The sequence below is a fragment of the Heptranchias perlo genome, chromosome 32, assembly GCF_035084215.1.
Source record: "Heptranchias perlo isolate sHepPer1 chromosome 32, sHepPer1.hap1, whole genome shotgun sequence".
NCBI classification, from domain to species: domain Eukaryota; kingdom Metazoa; phylum Chordata; class Chondrichthyes; order Hexanchiformes; family Hexanchidae; genus Heptranchias; species Heptranchias perlo.
In genome coordinates, this window is record NC_090356.1 from 2,451,003 (window position 1) to 2,471,911 (window position 20,909).

At 42.9% G+C, this 20,909-nt stretch overlaps 1 protein-coding gene across 1 annotated transcript in view; it reads right to left on the reverse strand.

The window, feature by feature from the left end:
* Positions 1–6,066: 6,066 nt before the first annotated feature.
* LOC137300783 (mucin-3A-like) overlaps positions 6,067–20,909 on the reverse strand; it is a 62,483-nt gene continuing 47,640 nt past the window's right edge. Inside the window, exons 3-4 of the mRNA XM_067970044.1 lie at positions 6,377–8,481; positions 6,067–6,294 (exon numbers count right to left, since the gene is read on the reverse strand). Of these exons, the coding sequence (XP_067826145.1) occupies positions 6,067–6,294; positions 6,377–8,481 (2,333 nt within the window). The remainder of the gene's footprint in view (positions 6,295–6,376; positions 8,482–20,909) is intronic.

Here is a 20,909-nt window from a genome sequence, read left to right on the forward strand (position 1 = left end):
CATGTCTTGCTGTTGGATGGGTTTCTGATGATATCTCAGTTACTGATGATACTTGTGTTGCTGTTGGATGGGCTTCTGATGAAGTCTCAGTTATTGATGATACTTGTGTTGCTGTTGGATGTGTTTCTGATGAAGTCTCAGTTATTGATGATACTTGTGACGCTGTTGGATGGGTTTCTGATGAAGTCTCAGTTATCGTTGATAGTTGTGTGGTTGTGTAATTGGTTTCTGCTGACGTCTCAGTTATCGATGATAATTGTGTTGCTGTTGGATGGGTTTCTGATGAAGTCTGAGTTATCGATGATACATGTGTTGCTGTTGGATGTGTTGCTGGTGAAGTCTCAGTTGTTGATGATCCTTGTGTTGCTGTTGGATGGGTTGCTGATGAAGTTTCACTTATTGTTGATACTTGTGTTGCTGTTGGATGGGTTTCTGATGAAGTCTCAGTTATCGATGGTACTTGGGTTGCTGTTGGATGTGTGGCTGATGAAGTCTCAGTGATCGATGATACTTGCGTTGATGTTGGATGGGTTTCTGATGAAGTCTGAGTTATCGATGATACTTGTGTTGCTGTTGGATGTGTTGCTGATGAAGTCTCACTTGTTGATGATACTTGTGTTGCTGTTGGATGGGCTTCAGATGAAGTCTCAGTTATTGATGATATTTGTGTTGCTGTTGGATGGGCCTCCGATGGAGTCGCAGTTATCGATAATACTTGTGTTGGTGTTGGATGTGTTGCTGATGAAGTCTCAGTTATCGATGATACTTGTGTTGCTGTTGGATGGGTTTCTGATGAAGTCTCATTTATCGATGATACTTGTGTTGGTGTTGGATGTGTTGCTGATGAAGTCTCAGTTGTTGATGACACTTGTGTTGCTGTTGGATGTGTTGCTGATGGAGTCTCAGTGATTGATGATACTTCTGTTGCTGTTGGATGGGCTTCTGATGAAGTTTCACTTATTGTTGATACTTGTGTTGCTGTTGTATGTGTTGCTGATGGAGTCTCAGTTATCGATGATACTTGTCTTGCTGTTGGATGGGTTTCTGATGCAGTCTCAGTGATTGATGATACTTCTGTTGCTGTTGGATGGGTTTCTGATGAAGTTTCACTTCTTGTTGATACTTGTGTTTCTGTTGTATGGGTTTCTGATGAAGCCTCAGTTATCGATGATACTTGTGTTGCTGTTGTATTGTTTTCTGATGAAGTCTCAGTTATCGTTGATAGTTGTGTGGTTGTGTAATTGGTTTCTGCTGACGTCTCAGTTATTGATGATAATTGTGTTGCTGTTGGATGGGTTTCTGATGAAGTCTGAGTTATCGATGATACATGTGTTGCTGTTGGATGTGTTGCTGATGAATTCTCAGTTGTTGATGATACTTGTGTTGCTGTTGGATGGGTTGCTGACGAAGTTTCACTTATTGTTGGTACTTGTGTTGCTGTTGGATGGGTTTCTGATGAAGTCTCAGTTATCGATGGTACTTGTTTTGCTGTTGGATGGGTTTCTGATGAAGTCGCAGTTATCGATGATATTTGTGTTGGTGTTGGATGTGCTTCTGATGAAGTCTCAGTTATTGATGATACTTGTGTTGCTGTTGGATGGGGTTCTGATGAAGTCTCAGTTATTGATGATAATTGAGTTGCTGTTGGATGGGTCTCTGATGGAGTCGTAGTTATCGATGATACCTCTGCTGCTGGTGGATGTGTTGCTGATGGAGACTCAGTTATTGATGATACTTCTGTTGCTGTTGGGTGGGTTTCTGATGAAGTTTCACTGATTGTTGATACTTGTGTTTCTGTTGTCTGGGTTTCTGATGAAGTCTCAGTTATCGATGATACTTGATTTGCTGTTGGATGTGTTGCTGATGAAGTCTCAGTGATCAATAATACTTGTGTTGCTGTTGGATGGGTTTCTGATGAAGTCTCAGTTATCGATGATACTTGTGTTGCTGTTGGATTGGTTTCTGATGAAGTCTCTGTCATTGATGATACTTGTGTTGCTGTTGGATTGGATTCTGATGAAGTCTCAGTTATTGATGATACTTGTGTGGTTGTGTAATTGGTTTCTGCTGATGTCTCAGTTATTGATGATACATGTGTTGCTGTTGGATGGGCCTCCGATGGAGTTGCAGTTATCGATGATACTTGTGTTGCTGTTGGATGTGTTGCTGATGCAGTCTCAGTGATTGATGATACTTGTGCTGCTGTTGGATTGGTTTCTGATGAAGTCTCAGTTATTGATGATACTTGTGTGGTTGTGTAATTGGTTTCTGCTGACGTCTCAGTTATTGTTGATACTTCAGTTGCTGTTGGATGTGTTTCTGATGAAGTCTCAGTTGTCGATGATACTTGTGTTGCTGTTGGATTGGTTTCTGATGAAGTCTCAGTTATCGTTGATACTTGTGTGGTTGTGTAATTGGTTTCTGCTGACGTCTCAGTTATCGGTGATACATGTCTTGCTGTTGGATGGGTTTCTGATGATATCTCAGTTACTGATGATACTTGTGTTGCTGTTGGATGGGCTTCTGATGAAGTCTCAGTTATTGATGATACTTGTGTTGCTGTTGGATGTGTTTCTGATGAAGTCTCAGTTATTGATGATACTTGTGACGCTGTTGGATGGGTTTCTGATGAAGTCTCAGTTATCGTTGATAGTTGTGTGGTTGTGTAATTGGTTTCTGCTGACGTCTCAGTTATCGATGATAATTGTGTTGCTGTTGGATGGGTTTCTGATGAAGTCTGAGTTATCGATGATACATGTGTTGCTGTTGGATGTGTTGCTGGTGAAGTCTCAGTTGTTGATGATCCTTGTGTTGCTGTTGGATGGGTTGCTGATGAAGTTTCACTTATTGTTGATACTTGTGTTGCTGTTGGATGGGTTTCTGATGAAGTCTCAGTTATCGATGGTACTTGGGTTGCTGTTGGATGTGTGGCTGATGAAGTCTCAGTGATCGATGATACTTGCGTTGATGTTGGATGGGTTTCTGATGAAGTCTGAGTTATCGATGATACTTGTGTTGCTGTTGGATGTGTTGCTGATGAAGTCTCACTTGTTGATGATACTTGTGTTGCTGTTGGATGGGCTTCAGATGAAGTCTCAGTTATTGATGATATTTGTGTTGCTGTTGGATGGGCCTCCGATGGAGTCGCAGTTATCGATAATACTTGTGTTGGTGTTGGATGTGTTGCTGATGAAGTCTCAGTTATCGATGATACTTGTGTTGCTGTTGGATGGGTTTCTGATGAAGTCTCATTTATCGATGATACTTGTGTTGGTGTTGGATGTGTTGCTGATGAAGTCTCAGTTGTTGATGACACTTGTGTTGCTGTTGGATGTGTTGCTGATGGAGTCTCAGTGATTGATGATACTTCTGTTGCTGTTGGATGGGCTTCTGATGAAGTTTCACTTATTGTTGATACTTGTGTTGCTGTTGTATGTGTTGCTGATGGAGTCTCAGTTATCGATGATACTTGTCTTGCTGTTGGATGGGTTTCTGATGCAGTCTCAGTGATTGATGATACTTCTGTTGCTGTTGGATGGGTTTCTGATGAAGTTTCACTTCTTGTTGATACTTGTGTTTCTGTTGTATGGGTTTCTGATGAAGCCTCAGTTATCGATGATACTTGTGTTGCTGTTGTATTGTTTTCTGATGAAGTCTCAGTTATCGTTGATAGTTGTGTGGTTGTGTAATTGGTTTCTGCTGACGTCTCAGTTATTGATGATAATTGTGTTGCTGTTGGATGGGTTTCTGATGAAGTCTGAGTTATCGATGATACATGTGTTGCTGTTGGATGTGTTGCTGATGAATTCTCAGTTGTTGATGATACTTGTGTTGCTGTTGGATGGGTTGCTGATGAAGTTTCACTTATTGTTGGTACTTGTGTTGCTGTTGGATGGGTTTCTGATGAAGTCTCAGTTATCGATGGTACTTGGGTTGCTGTTGGATGTGTGGCTGATGAAGTCTCAGTGATCGATGATACTTGCGTTGATGTTGGATGGGTTTCTGATGAAGTCTCAGTTATCGATGATACTTGTGTTGCTGTGGTATGGGTTTCTGATGAAGTCTCAGTTATCAATGACACTTGTGTTGCTGTTGGATGGGTTGCTGATGAAGTTTCACTTATTGTTGATACTTGTGTTGCTGTTGGATGGGTTTCTGATGAAGTCTCAGTTATCGATGGTACTTGGGTTGCTGTTGGATGGGTTTCTGATGAAGTCGCAGTTATCGATGATACTTGTGTTGCTATTGGATGTGTTGCTGATGAAGTCTCACTTATTGATGATACTTGTGTTGCTGTTGGATGGGCTTCAGATGAAGTCTCAGTTATTGATGATATTTGTGTTGCTGTTGGATGGGCCTCCGATGGAGTCGCAGTTATCGATAATACTTGTGTTGGTGTTGGATGTGTTGCTGATGAAGTCTCAGTTGTTGATGACACTTGTGTTGCTGTTGGATGTGTTGCTGATGGAGTCTCAGTTATCGATGATACTTGTCTTGCTGTTGGATGGGTTTCTGGTGTAGTCTCGGTGATTGATGATACTTGTGTTGCTGTTGAATGGGCTTCTGATGAAGTTTCACTTCTTGTTGATACTTCTGTTTCTGTTGTATGGGTTTCTGATGAAGTCTCAGTTATCGATGATACTTGTGTTGCTGTTGGATGGGTTTCTGATGAAATGTGAGTTATCGATGATACTTGTGTTGCTGTTGGATGTGTTTCTGATGAAGTCTCAGTTATCGATGATACTTGTGTTGCTGTTGGATGGGTTTCTGATGAAGTCTCAGTTATCGATGACACTTGTGTTGCAGATGGAAGGGTAACTGATGAAGTCTCACTTTTTGATAATGCTTGTGTTGCTGTTGGATGGGCTTCTGATGAAGTCTCAGTTATTGATGATATTTGTGTTGCTGTTGGATGGGTTTCTGATGAAGTTTCACTTCTTGTTGATACTTCTCTTTCTGTTGTATGGGTTTCTGATGAAGCCTCATTTATCGATGATAATTGTGTTGCTGTTGGATGGGTTTCTGATGAAGTCTCAGTTATCGCTGATACTTGGGTTGCTGTTGGATTTGTTTCTGATGGAGTCTCAGTTATTGATGATACTTGTGTGGTTATGTAATTGGTTTCTGCTGATGTCTCAGTTATTGATGATACTTCAGTTGCTGTTGGTTGTGTTTCTGATGAAGTCTCGGTTATCAATGACACTTGTGTTTCTGTTGGATGGGTTTCTGATGAATTCGCAGTTATTGATGATACTTGTGTTGCTGTTGGATGGGTTTCGAATGAAATCTGAGTTATCGATGATACTTGTGTTGCTTTTGGATGTGTTGCTGATGAAGTCTCACTTATTGATGATACTTGTGTTGCTGTTGGATGGGCTTCTGATGAAGTTTCACTTATTGTTGATACTTCTCTTTCTGTTGTCTGGGTTTCTGATGAAGTCTGAGTTATCAATGATACATGTGTTGCTGTTGGATGTGTTGCTGATGAATTCTCAGTTGTTGATGATACTTGTGTTGCTGTTGGATGGGTTGCTGATGAAGTTTCACTTATTGTTGATACTTGTGTTGCTGTTGGATGGGTTTCTGATGAAGTCTCAGTTATCGATGGTACTTGGGTTGCTGTTGGATGTGTGGCTGATGAAGTCTCAGTGATCGATGATACTTGTGTTGCTGTGGTATGGGTTTCTGATGAAGTCTCAGTTATTGATGATACTTGTGTTGCTGTTGGATGGGTTTCTAATGAAATCTGAGTTATCGATGATACTTGTGTTGCTGTTGGATGTGTTGCTGATGAAGTCTCACTTATTGATGATACTTGTGTTGCTGTTGGATGGGCTTCTGATGAAGTCTCAGTTATTGATGATACTTGTGTTGCTGTTGGATGGGTTTCTGATGAAGTCTCAGTTATCGATGGTACTTGGGTTGCTGTTGGATGTGTGGCTGATGAAGTCTCAGTGATCGATGATACTTGTGTTGCTGTGGTATGGGTTTCTGATGAAGTCTCAGTTATTGATGATACTTGTGTTGCTGTTGGATGTGTTGCTGATGGAGTCTCATTTATCGATGTTACTTGTCTTGCTGTTGGATGGGTTTCTGATGTAGTCTCTGTGATTGATGATACTTCTGTTGCTGTTGAATGGGCTTCTGATGAAGTTTCACTTCTTGTTGATACTTCTGTTTCTGTTGTATGGGTTTCTGATGAAGTCTCAGTTGTTGATGACACTTGTGTTGCTGTTGGATGTGTTGCTGATGAAGTCTCAGTGATTGATGATACTTGTCTTGCTGTTGGATGGGCTTCTGATGAAGTTTCACTTATTGTTGATATTTGTGTTGCTGTTGGATGGGCCTCCGATGGAGTCGCAGTTATCGATAATACTTGTGTTGGTGTTGGATGTGTTGCTGATGAAGTCTCATTTATCGATGATACTTGTGTTGGTGTTGGATGTGTTGCTGATGAAGTCTCAGTTGTTGATGACACTTGTGTTGCTGTTGGATGTGTTGCTGATGGAGTCTCAGTTATCGATGATCCTTGTCTTGCTGTTGGATGGGTTTCTGAAGAAGTTTCACTTATTGTTGATACTTGTGTTGCTGTTGATTTGGCTTCTGATGAAGTCTCTGTTATCGATGATACTTGTGTTGCTGTTGGATTGGTTTCTGATGAAGTCTCACTTATTGATGATACTTGTGTTACTTTTGGATGTGCTTCTGATGAAGTCTCACTTATTGATGATACTTGTGTTACTTTTGGATGTGCTTCTGATGAAGTCTCACTTATTGATGATACTTGTGTTGCTGTTGGATTGGTTTCTGATGAAGTCTCAGTTATTGATGATACTTCAGTTGCTGTTGGATGTGTTGCTGATGAAGTCTCAGTTATCATTGACACTTGTGTTGCTCTTGGATGGGTTTCTGATGAAGTCTCAGTTATTGATGATACTTGTGTGGTTGTGTAATTGGTTTCTGCTGACGTCTCAGTTATTGATGATACTTCAGTTGCTGTTGGATGTGTTGCTGATGAAGTCTCAGTTATCATTGACACTTGTGTTGCTCTTGGATGGGTTTCTGATGAAGTCTCAGTTACTGATGATAATTGTGTTGCTGTTGGATGGGTTTCTGATGAAGTCTCAGTTATCATTGACACTTGTGTTGCTGTTGGATTGGTTTGTGATGAAGTCGCAGTTATCGATGATACTTGTGTTGCTGTTGGATGTGTTTCTGATGAAGTCTCAGTTGTTGATGACACTTGTGTTGCTGTTGGATGTGTTGCTGATGGAGTCTCAGTGATCGATGATACTTGTGTTGCTGTTGGATGGGTTTCTGATGAAGTCTCAGTTATCAATGATACTTGTGTTGCTGTTGGATTGGTTTCTGATGAAGTCTCAGTTATTGATGACACTTGTCTTGCTGTTGGATAGGTTTCTGATGAAGTTTCACTTCTTGTTGATACTTGTGTTGCTGCTGAATGGGCTTCTGATGAAGTCTCTATTATCGATGATACTTGTGTTGCTGTTGGATGGGTTTCTGATGAAGTCTCGGTTATGGATGATACTTGTGTTGCTGCTGGATGGGTTTCTGATGAAGTCTCAGTTATTGATGATACTTGTGTGGTTGTGTAATTGGTTTCTGATGAAGTCTCACTTATTGATGATACTTGTGTTGCTGTTGGATGGGCTTCTGATGAAGTCTCAGTTTTCGATGATAATTGTGTTGCTGTTGGACGGGTTTCTGATGACGTCTCAGTTATTGATGATACTTGTGTTGCTGTTGGATGGGCCTCCGATGGAGTCGCAGTTATCGATGATACTTGTCTTGCTGTTGGATGGGTTTCTGATGCAGTCTCAGTGATTGATGATTCTTCTGTTGCTGTTGGATGGGTTTCTGATGAAATTTCACTGATTGTTGATACGTGTGTGGTTGTGTAATTGGTTTCTGCCGATGTCTCTGTAACTGATGATACTTCAGTTGCTGTTGGATGTGTCGCTGATGAAGTCTCAATTATTGATGATACTTGTGTTGCTGTTGGATGGGTTTCTGATGAAGTCTCAGTTGTTGATGATACTTGTTTTGCTGTTGGATGTGTGGCTGATGAAGTCTCAGTGGTCGATGACACTTGTGTTGCTGTTGGATTGGTTTCTGATGAATTCTCAGTTTTCGATGATACTTGTGCCATTGTGTAATTGGTTTCTGCTGACGTCTCAGTTATCGATGATGCTTGTGTTGCTGTTGGATGTGTTGCTGATGAAGTCTCAGTTGTCGATGATATTTGTGTCATTGTGTAATTGGTTTCTGCTGATGTCTCAGTTCTCGATGATACTTGTGTTGATAGTGGATGAGTTGCTGATGAAGTCTCAGTTGTCAATGATACTTGAGTGGATTTTTTGCTGGTTTCTGTTGTGTTCATTTTTTGAATTGAAGTAGGTGTTGTAGTCACATTTTCAGAGGCATTAGTTGTTGTATATTCTGTTGAAGAGGCTTCAATGACTGTGGATGAAACAAAGATTAAGATCAATTGCTGTGTTTGGTTGGAACTGGTAGATGATGAAGATGCTAAGATTGGAACTGTATCTTGTACAGTTGAACGTGTCTGCAATGAAGTGTTATGAGCAATTGATGATACAGCTTTGGAATATATAGACAATATTGAACTTATAGGGTGCTCAGATACTTGAGGAGTATAAGTCACTCTTCTGGTTTCATAAGAATTTGCTTTGGTTGAGGAGAAACTTTCCATCGGCATTATTGCTACACCTGGCTGAGAGGCATCAGTTGGAGAAACCGAGGAATTTTGCATTTCACTACTGTGAGAAGTCTGAGCTAATGACCTTGCCATTGTTTCTCCAGATATTAGTTTTGAATGTGATGTGGTAGTCACTTGCAGAGAGCTGGCATTTAAGGCCCTTTGCCCACATTGGGTAAAATAGTGGGTAAGGTTGTTTGCTCTGTTGCTGCAGAAGGATGTGAGTCGGATGTCTCTGATGTTGCAGGGAAGGAGGAAGCTTCTGGAAATGTCGATGTAGGTGAGAAATTTGAAAATATATTTGGTGAAATCCTTGGAATAATTGGGCTGTTGATCTTCTGAGACACAGGAACAGTGTGAGCAAGTTTACGTGTGTCATATGATGTTAATTGGGAAGAAGAGAAAGTTTCCAATGGAAAATTAGTTATATCTGATCGATATGACCAACTTCTGTGAACTGAAGAGAGTGCAACAGATGAACTTACTTCTGTTTTGTGAGATGGATTAGTGATTGAGAAGGTTGATGTTTCTTCATGTGTTATTGCTGATTCTGGTGCAGTGTGGGACACTTGTGTGGTAGAATGAGAAACAGATTTTGAAGAAGTTTGTACCATGAAGGTGGATGCAACATTGGATAAGCTTAATTGTTGTGACGTCTCTGAAGTTGACAAAAATGTGTTTAATGTAAGATGAGATAAGCTATTTTCTGAGATGGAAGTTATGTGTGTTGAAAGGGGTGTTGATAGGGATTCAGGGTTAGTTGATGACTCCTTTGTGGAATTGATTGAAGAAACGGAGCTTGTCTCCTGAGTTATAGGAGACCTGTGCGTTGCATTATTTGTTTCAAATGATATTGATTCTGTCAGTGAGGTATAGTGGACACATGTGACTGAGATAAAATGCCACTCTGCATAGGAGAGGCTGTAGCAGATGAACCATAGGTTTTTGAGCTAAGAGATAAATGAATGACTGACTGAGTTGTTTCTTCAGATCTAATTGTGGATGGTGTGGTGCTTGTTACTTGTGAGGCCAAATATGAACTTGTAAAAGGTTCTTCGCTGAGAATGGAAGAAGTTGATTCTTGTGTTCTATCAGAAATGGAAAAAGGAAATGTCAAGAACAAAGAGGTACCAGGAGATGGTAAATGTGCCAAAGCTGAAAGCATTACCAATGAAGTCTTAAGAATAGCTCAAGTCTGGAATGTGTGGAAGAGAGGGAACGAAAGATAACAGAAATTGCAATCACAGGGAGGAAGTTTAATGGTTTGATTGTCCTGCAAAATGCTTAATAGGAGAGCGGAAAGCTGTTAGAAAGAAAGACTTGCATTTATATAGCGCCTTTCATGACCTTGGGGTGTCCCAAAGTGCTTTACAGCCAATGAAGTACTTTTTCAAGTGTAGTCACTGTTGTAATGTAGGAATTGTTAGCTGGTTTAAAAGATTATCTTTTCTCCCTCCTCCTCCTCTTTCCTTTTCTCCCCCTTCCACCCTATAAAGGGGTTGGTTATTTTTCAGTTTTCGGTTTTGATTAAGGATCTACACTTGAAATGTTAACCTGCTGTTTCTCTTTACAGATACTGATGGACTTGCTGTGTATCTCCAGCATTTCCAGTTTCTTTTTTAAGGGTGACAGAATGTTTCTCTAATTATAATACAGGAACTGTCCTTATCCAAAGGTAATATCCTGGGTGGTGATGTATCAGAATCTCTGCTTGCCTCTTCAATAAACAGTAAATAATAAATCTAGTTCGTCAATAGTCTCACTTTCATGTCAAACTCTTTTCCTAAGTTGTTTTAACACATTGTGCCCTGCCTGGCTGACAGGTAGCCCAATCTCTGGTCACTGCTCTAGGATTGGAAGGAACACTGATCCACACCCACTGTCCCGACAGCCGGTCAGAAGGCACCACTGAGTATCTTGCCAAGGAGGGTATTTCCCAGCAGAGACCCAAGGTGACCGATCACCAAATAGGAAAACCTTCTCTCACAAGAGGACACTTGAAACAATGTTTTTATCCAAATGCTTGGGTGAGCGATTGATTATTTATGTTGAAAGCACAGTGTGTTTTTACAAGATAATTAGAGTTGAGGACGATTATTCTGTCCATGTTAGTTCATCCATCCAGAACAACCCAACACTTTGCCCAATTGTCCCTTAAATGTACCCAGGGTTTGCACCTCTCCCACTCTGCCCCGGAGTCCATTCCAAGTGTTTAACATTCTCTGCGTGAAGAAGAACCTCTTGGTATCAGTCCTTTAACTAGTCTGTACCTGCGTCCCCTTGTCCAGATCTCACAGTTCAACAGACACACTTCACTTAAACCTGGCACAAAAAAAACCATCACTCTTTATGTAAAAACTCTTAGAACCAAACAAGGTGCAGATGCTCAGAGTTATATTTCACATTCTGTAGATTAAGGCACCGTGTTCCTGAACACTGTCACCAGTTAGGTTTTGCTGGAGATTGGTGGCCCTGGCATCACTCAGGTTGTGTGCAGTCTTTTCTTGTACCACCTGTACTCATTACTTGCTGCCAGAGGGTGGCGACAGCAGCACTGGTTTCTCATATAATCTGCTCAGCATCGATGACAGATTTCACGTCTAATCCCATTCACAGGAAACCAACAACTTTATTATCCTTAAAAGATATTTTTTCAGTTACCCGTTTCCACCCACAAGCTCCGGGGGGGGGTGACTGATACTCGTGGGATGGCGATCGTCAGGCACAGTCAACTCTCTCATCCAACTGCTCATTCTTCACATGTGACCCTAGACAGTGAGTGTTGGCAGACTATTCTACCACGGTGGCATCACAGCTGAACCTAACCCTGTCCTCACCTAGTATACAGGTTTATATATAGAATAACAGATACCCGGGAGTGAGTTACAGGCTGGAATCTAATCGAGGAGTTCGGGGGGTTTATATATAGAATAACAGATACCCGGGAGTGAGTTACAGGCTGGAATCTAATCGAGGGGTTCGGGGGGTTTATATATAGAATAACAGATACCCGGGAGTGAGTAACAGGCTGGAATCTAATCGAGGGGTTCGGGGGGTTTATATATAGAATAACAGATGCCCGGGAGTGAGTTACAGGCTGGAATCTAATCGAGGGGTTCGGGGGGTTTATATATAGAATAACAGGTACCCGGGAGTGAGTAACAGGCTGGAATCTAATCGAGGGGTTCGGGGGGTTTATATATAGAATAACAGATACCCGGGAGTGAGTTACAGGCTGGAATCTAATCGAGGGGTTCGGGGGGTTTATATATAGAATAACAGATACCCGGGAGTGAGTTACAGACTGGAGTCTAATCGAGGGGTTCGGGGGGGTTTATATATAGAATAACAGATACCCGGGAGTGAGTTACAGGCTGGAATCTAATCGAGGGGTTCGGGGGGGGTTTATATATAGAATAACAGATACCCGGGAGTGAGTTACAGACTGGAGTCTAATCGAGGGGTTCGGGGGGGGTTTATATATAGAATAACAGATACCCGGGAGTGAGTTACAGGCTGGAATCTAATCGAGGGGTTCGGGGGGGTTTATATATAGAATAACAGATACCCAGGAGTGAGTTACAGACTGGAGTCTAATCGAGGTGTTTGGGGGGGTTTATATATAGAATAACAGATACCCGGGAGTGAGTTTCAGGCTGGAATCTAATCGAGGGGTTCGGGGGGGTTTATATATAGAATAACAGATACCCGGGAGTGAGTTTCAGGCTGGAATCTAATTGAGGGGTTCGGGGGGGTTTATATATAGAATAATGGATACCCGGGAGTGAGTTACAGACTGGAATCTAATCGAGGGGTTCGGGGGGCTTATATATAGAATAACAGATACGTGGGAGTGAGTTTCAGGCTGGAATCTAATCGAGGGGTTCGGGGGGGGTTATATATAGAATAACAGATACCCGGGAGTGAGTTTCAGGCTGGAATCTAATCGAGGGGTTCGGGGGGGTTTATATATAGAATAACGGATACCCGGGAGTGAGTTACAGACTGGAATCTAATCGAGGGGTTCGGGGGGCTTATATATAGAATAACAGATACGTGGGAGTGAGTTTCAGGCTGGAATCTAATCGAGGGGTTTGGGTGACAGCAGAGGCTGCAAAACACAAACTGTTTTGCTGCCAACTCACTGCCAAGTACCTATTTTTTATTTAAGAAAGTGTGAAATTCCAAAGCTTGTCAACCTTATTGTTAATAATAATAATGTATAGTAACTTTCAGTTTCTGTGTCACTCTGCCTTCTTTCTGTGAGTGTTGTTGCAGTTCCCCATTCTCGGCCTCATTCTCGGGAGCCAGTGTAGATCAATGGGTGCGGGGTGATGGGAGAACAGGACTTGGTGCGAGTTAGGATACGGGCAGCTGAGTTTTGGATGAGCTCGAGTTTGTGGAGGGTGGAAGATGGGAGGCCGGCCAGGAGAGCATTGGAATAGACGTAGACATGGACGTGGTAACAGAGCACTTGGAAAATCATAATATGATTAGGCAGAGTCAACACAGTTTTATGAAAGGGAAATTTAAACAAATATTTTGTATCTGTCTTCACAGTAGAAGACACAAAAAAATACCAGAAATAGTGGGGAACCAATGATCTAATGAGAATGAGGAACTTAAAGTTAAAATAAAGAAAAAGTACTGGAGAAATTAATGGGACTAAAAGCCAACAAATCCCCTGGACCTGATGGCTTACGTCCGAGGGTTCTAAAAGAGGTGGCTGCAGAGATAGTGGATGCATTGATTATGATCTTCCAAAATTCTCTCGATTCTAAAACCGTCCCAGTGGACTGGAAGGTCGCAAATGTTACCCCGCTGTTCAAGAAAGGAGGGAGAGAGAAAACAGGGAACTAAAGGCCAGTTCGCCTGACATCAGTCGTCGGGAAAATGCTGGAATCCATTATTAAGAAAGTGGTAACAGTGCACTTAGAAAATCATAACATGATTAAGCAGAGTCAACATGGTTTTCTGAAAGGGAAATTGTGTTTGACAGATCTACTGGAATTTTTTGAGGATGTAACTAGCAGGGTAGATAAAGGGGAACCAGTGGATGTAGTATATTTGGACTTTCAAAAGGCATTCGATGAGGTGCCACATAAAAGGTTGCTACACAAAATAAGGGCTCATGGGGTTGGAGGTAATATATTAGCATGGATAGAGGATTGGTTAACGGACAGGAAACAGAGAGTAGGGATAAACGGGTCATTCTCGGGTTGTCAGGCTGTAACTAGTGGGGTGCCGCAAGGATCAGTGCTTGGGCCTCAGCTATTTACAATCTATATTAATGACTTAGATGAAGGGACCGAGTGTAATGTATCCAAGTTTGCTGACGATACAAAGCTAGGTGGGAAAGTAAGCTGTGAGGAGGACACAAAGAGTCTGCAAAGGGATATAGACAGGTTAAGTGAGTGGGCAAGAAGGTGGCAGATGGAGTATAATGTGGGGAAATGTGAGGTTATTCACTTTGGTAGGAAGAAAAGAAAAACAGAATATTTTTTAAATGGCGAGAAACTATTAAATGTTGGAGTTCTGAGAGATTTAGGTGTCCTTGTACATGAAACACAGAAAGTTAACATGCAGGTACAGCAAACAATTAGGAAGTCAAATGGTATGTTGGCCTTTATTGCAAGGGGGTTGGAGTACAAGAGTAGGAATTCTTGCTGCAATTGTTCAGAGCTTTGGTGATATCACACCTGGAGTGCAGTTTTGGTCTCCTTACCTAAGGAAGGATATATTTGCCTTAGAGGGGAATGCAACGAAAGTTCACTAGATTGATTCCTGGGATGAGAGGGTTGTCCTATGAGGAGAGGTTGAGTAGAATGGGCCGATACTCTCTGGAGTTTAGAAGAATTAGAGGTCATCTCATTGAAACATATAAGATTCTGAGGGGGCTTGACAGGGTAGATGCTATGAGGCTGTTTCCCCTGGCTGGAGAGTCTAGAACTAGGGGGCATAATCTCAAAATTAGGGGTCAGACATTTAGGACTGAGATGAGGAGGAATTTCTTCACCCAGAGGGTTGTGAATCTTTGGAATTCTCTCCCCCAGAGGGCTGTGGATGCTGTGTTGTTGAGTATATTCAAGACTGAGATCGATAGATTTTTGGACACTAAGGGAATCAAGGGATATGGGGATTGGGCGGGAAAGTGGAGTTGAGGTCAAAGATCAGCCATGATCTGATTGAATGGCGAAGCAGGCTCGAGGGGCCGTATGGCCTACTCCTGCTCCTATTTCTTATGTTCTTATATTCTTATTGTAGAGTCTAGAGGTAACAAAGGCATGGATGAGGGTTTCAGCATCAGATGAGCTGAGGCAGGGGCGGAGACGGACGATGTTACAGAGGTGAAAGTAGGCGGTCTTAGTGATGGAGCGGATATGGGGTCGGAAGCTCATCTCAGGGTCAAATAGAACGCCAAGGTTGCGAAAGGTCTGGTTTAGCTTCAGACAATGTCCATGGAGAGGGATGGAGTTGGTGGCCAGGGAACGGAGTTTGTGGCGGGGACTGAAGACAATGGCTTCAGTCTTCCCAATATTGTGTTGGAGGAAATTTCTGCTCATCCAATACTGGATGTCGGGCTCCTGATACAGCATTTGATCAATTCTGTTTTTTTGTAACACTGAATGCCTTTTACTTTGTCCTTTATCAATCTTTATAGCATTTCCATGTAAGACTGACTTACTCATACTTACAGGAAAGGGTGGCTAACACGAGTCATTAACTCTGGAATGAAGAAAGGGCACCTGATTGATGGAGCTCACATCTATCAGTGGATCTTGCATAATTTACACTGGCATGGATTTACTCATGTAACCTCCTTACAGAGCTGGGTGACCACAGAGAAAGCTACCAAGGGAAGAAAACTCTGAAATCTCTCCCTGACCACAAACACAATGGAGTCATGCTACCTGATCTTAATCGCATTTTGCAATCTACATTATTCACCCCGGGCCAGTTACATTCAGTAAATGGCTTTACAGTGTGTGCAGGCCATGGGGAATGACTTCATCTGTGATTACACTAACTAACCAACTAGGCCCAATGCCAGATTGTTTTCGGGGTGTAAAGGGTCAAATTATGAGGGTCAATTTGCATAAACTTGGCTTGTATTCCCTTGAGTTTAGAAGATTGAGGAGTGATCTGATTGCGGTGTTGAAAATAATACAGGGATTCGATAGGGTAGATGGTAAGAAGCTGTTTCCTCCAGAACAAAGAGAGCATGATCTTAAAATTAGAGCTCGGTCGTTTCAGGAGTGAAATCAGGAAGCACTTTTCACTCAAAGGGGAGTGGAAATCTGGAACTCTCTCCCCCAAAAGGTTGTGGATGCTGGGGATCAATTGGAGCTTTCGAGACAGAGAGTAACAGATTTTTTTTTACTAAGCGTATCAGGGATTTGGATCAAAGGCGGGTAAATGGAGTTAAGATACAGATCAGCCATGATCTAATTAAATGGCGGAACAGGCTCGAGGGGCTGAATGGCCTCCTCCTGTTCCTATGCACAGGACAACAGTGTAATGAGTATGAGGTAAATGAAGAAGTAGTGATTAGGGGGGGGCAGAAAGCTTGTATTTTGAAAGGTTGCAGATGTTCTGATGAAGAGCCCGTATCTGGAACGTCTTGTCTCTTCTCCCCACAGATGCTGCCTGATCTGCTGAGTGTTCCCAGCATTTCCTGTTTTCAATTTGGGTTTTAAAAGGTTGTAGATTGCATGAAGTGGGGAGAATTCAGGGAGGCGCTAGAAATGAGAGGTCGAGGAGGAGATGGTGCGCTGAGTCTGGGTTGTGAGGCTGCAAGGAGGGGGATGAATGTCTCGGACGGGGAATTTGGAGCTCAGGAGGATCGAGAGGGCAGCGCAGAGGAAAACTGAGCATATTAGGATTATAAAATGGAGAGAGAGGTAAGGTTGAAATGGAGAGTTTGTACCGGAGGTGAGAGGTGAGAGACGGATGCCTGATCCGTACTACAAACATCAAATCCTTTTCTACTCAGATTTTCAGGCAGGTCCTGCCTGAAGGAGTTAATCCATGTGCTAGGAACTGATTTTGCTGCCCGTCTGTTCTGTTTCACTCTACCATTCTGTGGAGATAAACATATCTTCTGATGCTGGGTCCTGTTCCGAATTCTGCTAGTTCTGTAATCACAGTTTATATGAAATAGCTGCTCACACTGATGCAATTAATGATATTGAGCTTTGGAAAGTGATAATCCATAATGTGGATTTTCACGTTTTCTTTTGCTTCAATATTTTGTGCTCATTAAGGTGAAACGCAGGGTATTAATGGTGGGGAATGGGACTAGAGAGGTTCTTGTCAATAACTGGGATTCAGGGTTATTAGAAATGAGCTAAGGGAATACTGTGGGTGGGTGGGGTAGATTCCACCTGAAACAGAGAGATCGGGGTGGGGGGTTCACATACACAAATTTATGAAGGTGGCAGGACAATTTGATAAGGCTGTTAAAAAAGCCTATGGGATCCTGGGCTTTATAATACAACACAGGTTAGATACAGAGTAAAGCTCCCTCTACACTGTCCCGTCAAACACTCCCAGGGCAGGTACAGCACGGGTTAGATACAGAGTAAAGCTCCCTCTACACTGTCCCATCAAACACTCCCAGGGCAGGTACAGCACAGGTTAGATACAGAGTAAAGCTCCCTCTACACTGTCCCATCAAACACTCCCAGGGCAGGTACAGCACGGGTTAGATACAGAGTAAAGCTCCCTCTACACTGTCCCATCAAACACTCCCAAACTGGAAAGCTAAAGGTAGTTTTGTGCTGCTGCCCAGTAGCCAAAAGGAAATAGATTGAATTGGCCCAAACACTTTCCACATAGCGAGCAGACATGTATCAGCAGACTTTCAGCCCATCAGTCTGAGTTGGACAAACCCAGGTCCTGGAGTTGAAATGTCAGTCTCGAATCCACTGTATCACCCAGTTTGTTTCCAACACGTACCTTGTTTACACTGTGGGGGTGCTGCAGCAGCAACTGTACACGTGCAATTATTATCAAGCTGAATTGGTGACTTTGTTATTGTGTCCGTGGAGCTCCTTTGATATCGAGAGCAGGTCAGGTGTCAGCCGTGGCTCAGTGAGTATCGCTCTCCCCTCTGAGTCAGAAGGTCATGGGTTCAAGCCCCACTCCAGAGACTTGAGCACAAAATCTAGGCTAACACTCCAGTGCAGTACTGAGGGAGTGCTGTACTGTCAGAGGTGCTGTCTTTTGGATGGGACATTAAACCAAGGCCCCATCTACCCTCTCAGGTGGATGTAAAAGATCCAATGGCCATTATTTTGAAGAAGAGCAGGAGAGTTCGCCTCCATGGCCTGGCCACTATTTATCCCTCAACCAACATCACTAAAACAGATTATCTGGTCATTATCATATTGCTGTTTGTGGGATCTTGCTGTGTGCAGATTGGCTGCCATGTTTCCTATATTACAACAGTGACTACGCTTCAAAAAGTACTTCATTGGCTGTAAAGTGTTTTGGGATGTCCTGAAGTTGTGAAAGGCAGGTATTTCTTTCATACTGGTGAGCTGTGTTGAAATCTTGACTCAGCCCTAGCCAGAATAGAATGATAGACCCAGCAACTGGGGTTCATCTTTGCCACCACCATTGCGGTACCTCTCGGGGCAGGGCTGGAACATAGACCAGGTGTTAAACCATGATCGCAGCACCAGGTGACCACAGAGTGGACCGAGGTCATCTTCATTCACAATAAAGTTTGTAGGACAGGAAAATATCCCAGCTGTCTGTTTGCTATCGACAAGTTTTGGATTGACCCTGTATTAGAGCCGGGTGGTGCAAATGATTCGGGAAACAAAATGATGGACCATTTGCAAAACTAGTTATCAGTGAACCGATGAATGGGATAGTACATCTTGGAGAACAATAGAGAATTACATAGCATTTACAGCACAGAAACAGGCCAATTGGCCCAATAGGTCTATGCTGGTGTTTATGCTCCACACGAGCCTCCTCCCTCCTTACTTCATCTCACCCTCTCCACATATCTTTCTATTCCTTTCTCCCTCATGTGTTTATCTAGCTTCCCCTTAAATGCATCTATGCTATTCGCCTCAACTACTCCTTGTGGTAGTGAGTTCTACATTCTCACCACTCTCAGGGTAAAGACATTTCTCCTGAATTCCCTATTGGATTTATTAGTGACCATCTTATATTTATGGCCCCTAGTTTTGGACTCTCCCACAAGTGGAAACATCTTCTTTACATTAACCCTATTGAACCCCTTCATAATTTTAAAGACTTCTATCAGGTCACCCCTCAGCCTTGTACCAGTAACTGAGCACAGTATCTTTGAGTGGAACCAGTCTGGAGAAAGAGCAGGGAAATGGGAATCAAAGGAGACAGCTCCAATTGAAGAGGTAGCGGCTTGATGGGCTGTGGTTCATGATTCAGTACAGTCAAGGGCAAGTCTTAAATCACCTGTAAATTCAACAGCTCAGACTGGGTGCCTGTCTCTCTCAGACTGAAACTCCCAGGGAAGATGTTCAGAAGACGTATCAAAAAATAAGTTGCACCATGCCAGCTGCAGAAATGTTTAAAGGAATATAAAAAATAAAAAAATACAGAAGAACAAATCCATCCAAGCAGCAGCAATGAGTAAAACTATTGAGGCAAGCTGTTACTAATTGCAGAAAGCAGGGCTGGCAAACGAACAATACCCTTAAGCCGTTCCCTAGATAACGACAATCACAGCCAGAAATCAACAACTACTGCCCAACCATCTTCAGCTGCTTCATCAATGACCTTCCCTCCATCATAAGGTCAGAAATGGGGATGTTCGCTGATGACTGCACAGTGTTCAGTTCCATTCGCAACCCCTCAGATAATGAAGCAGTCCGAGCCTGCATGCAGCAAGACCTGGACAACATCCAGGCTTGGGCTCATAAGTGGCAAGTAACATTCGTGCCAGATAAGTGCCAGGCAATGACCATCTCCAACAAGAGAGAGTCTAACCACCTCCCCTTGACATTCAACGGCATTACCATCGCCGAATCCCCCACCATCAACATCCTGGGGGTCACCATTGACCAGAAACTTAACTGGACCAGCCATATAAATACTGTGGCTACGAGAGCAGGTCAGAGGCTGGGTATTCTGCGGCGAGTGACTCACCTCCTGACTCCCCAAAGCCTTTCCACCATCTACAAGGCACAAGTCAGGAGTGTGATGGAATACTCTCCACTTGCCTGGATGAGTGCAGCTCCAACAACACTCAAGAAGCTCGACACCATCCAAGATAAAGCAGCCCGCTTGATTGGCACCCCATCCACCACCCTAAACATTCACTCCCTTCACCACCAGCGCACTGTGGCTGCAGTGTGTACCATCCACAGGATGCACTGCAGCAACTCGCCAAGGCTTCTTCGACAGCACCTCCCAAACCCGCGACCTCTACCACCTAGAAGGACAAGAGCAGCAGGCGCATGGGAACAACACCACCTGCACGTTCCCCTCCAAGTCACACACCATCCCGACTTGGAAATATATCGCCGTTCCTTCATCGTCGCTGGGTCAAAATCCTGGAACTCCCTTCCTAACAGCACTGTGGGAGAACCGTCACCACACGGACTGCAGCGGTTCAAGAAGGCGGCTCACCACCACCTTCTCGAGGGCAATTAGGGATGGGCAATAAATGCCGGCCTCGCCAGCGACGCCCACATCCCGTGAACGAATAATTTTTTTTTAAAAATTTACCAGCGTACTTTGGAGCAATGAAATGCCAAATTTTATCATTTAATTTTTTGCCTCTTTATATATTTCTTTTAATAATTCTGTCACTGCTGATGTATAACCGGTTTTTAATTCTTCTCTTAAGCAATAACTGCAAGACGACAATAATTTTAAGGATTAGCCCAGAAAGTGTGGCTTGGGTCACCTTCTGGGACGTACAATCTAATTCTGGTGTCAGTTCCCGAATACAACGGTGATGGAAACCGAGCAGCAAACAAATGATTTGTGAGTATTACAGGTTCTTTGCAGACAATCTTAATTAAAATGTTACTTACAGGAATAAGAATATAAGAACATAAGAAATAGGAGCAGGAGTAGGCAATACGGCCCCTCGAGCCTGCTCCGCCATTCAATAAGATCATGGCTGATCTTCGACCTCAACTCCACTTTCCTGCCTGATCCCCATATC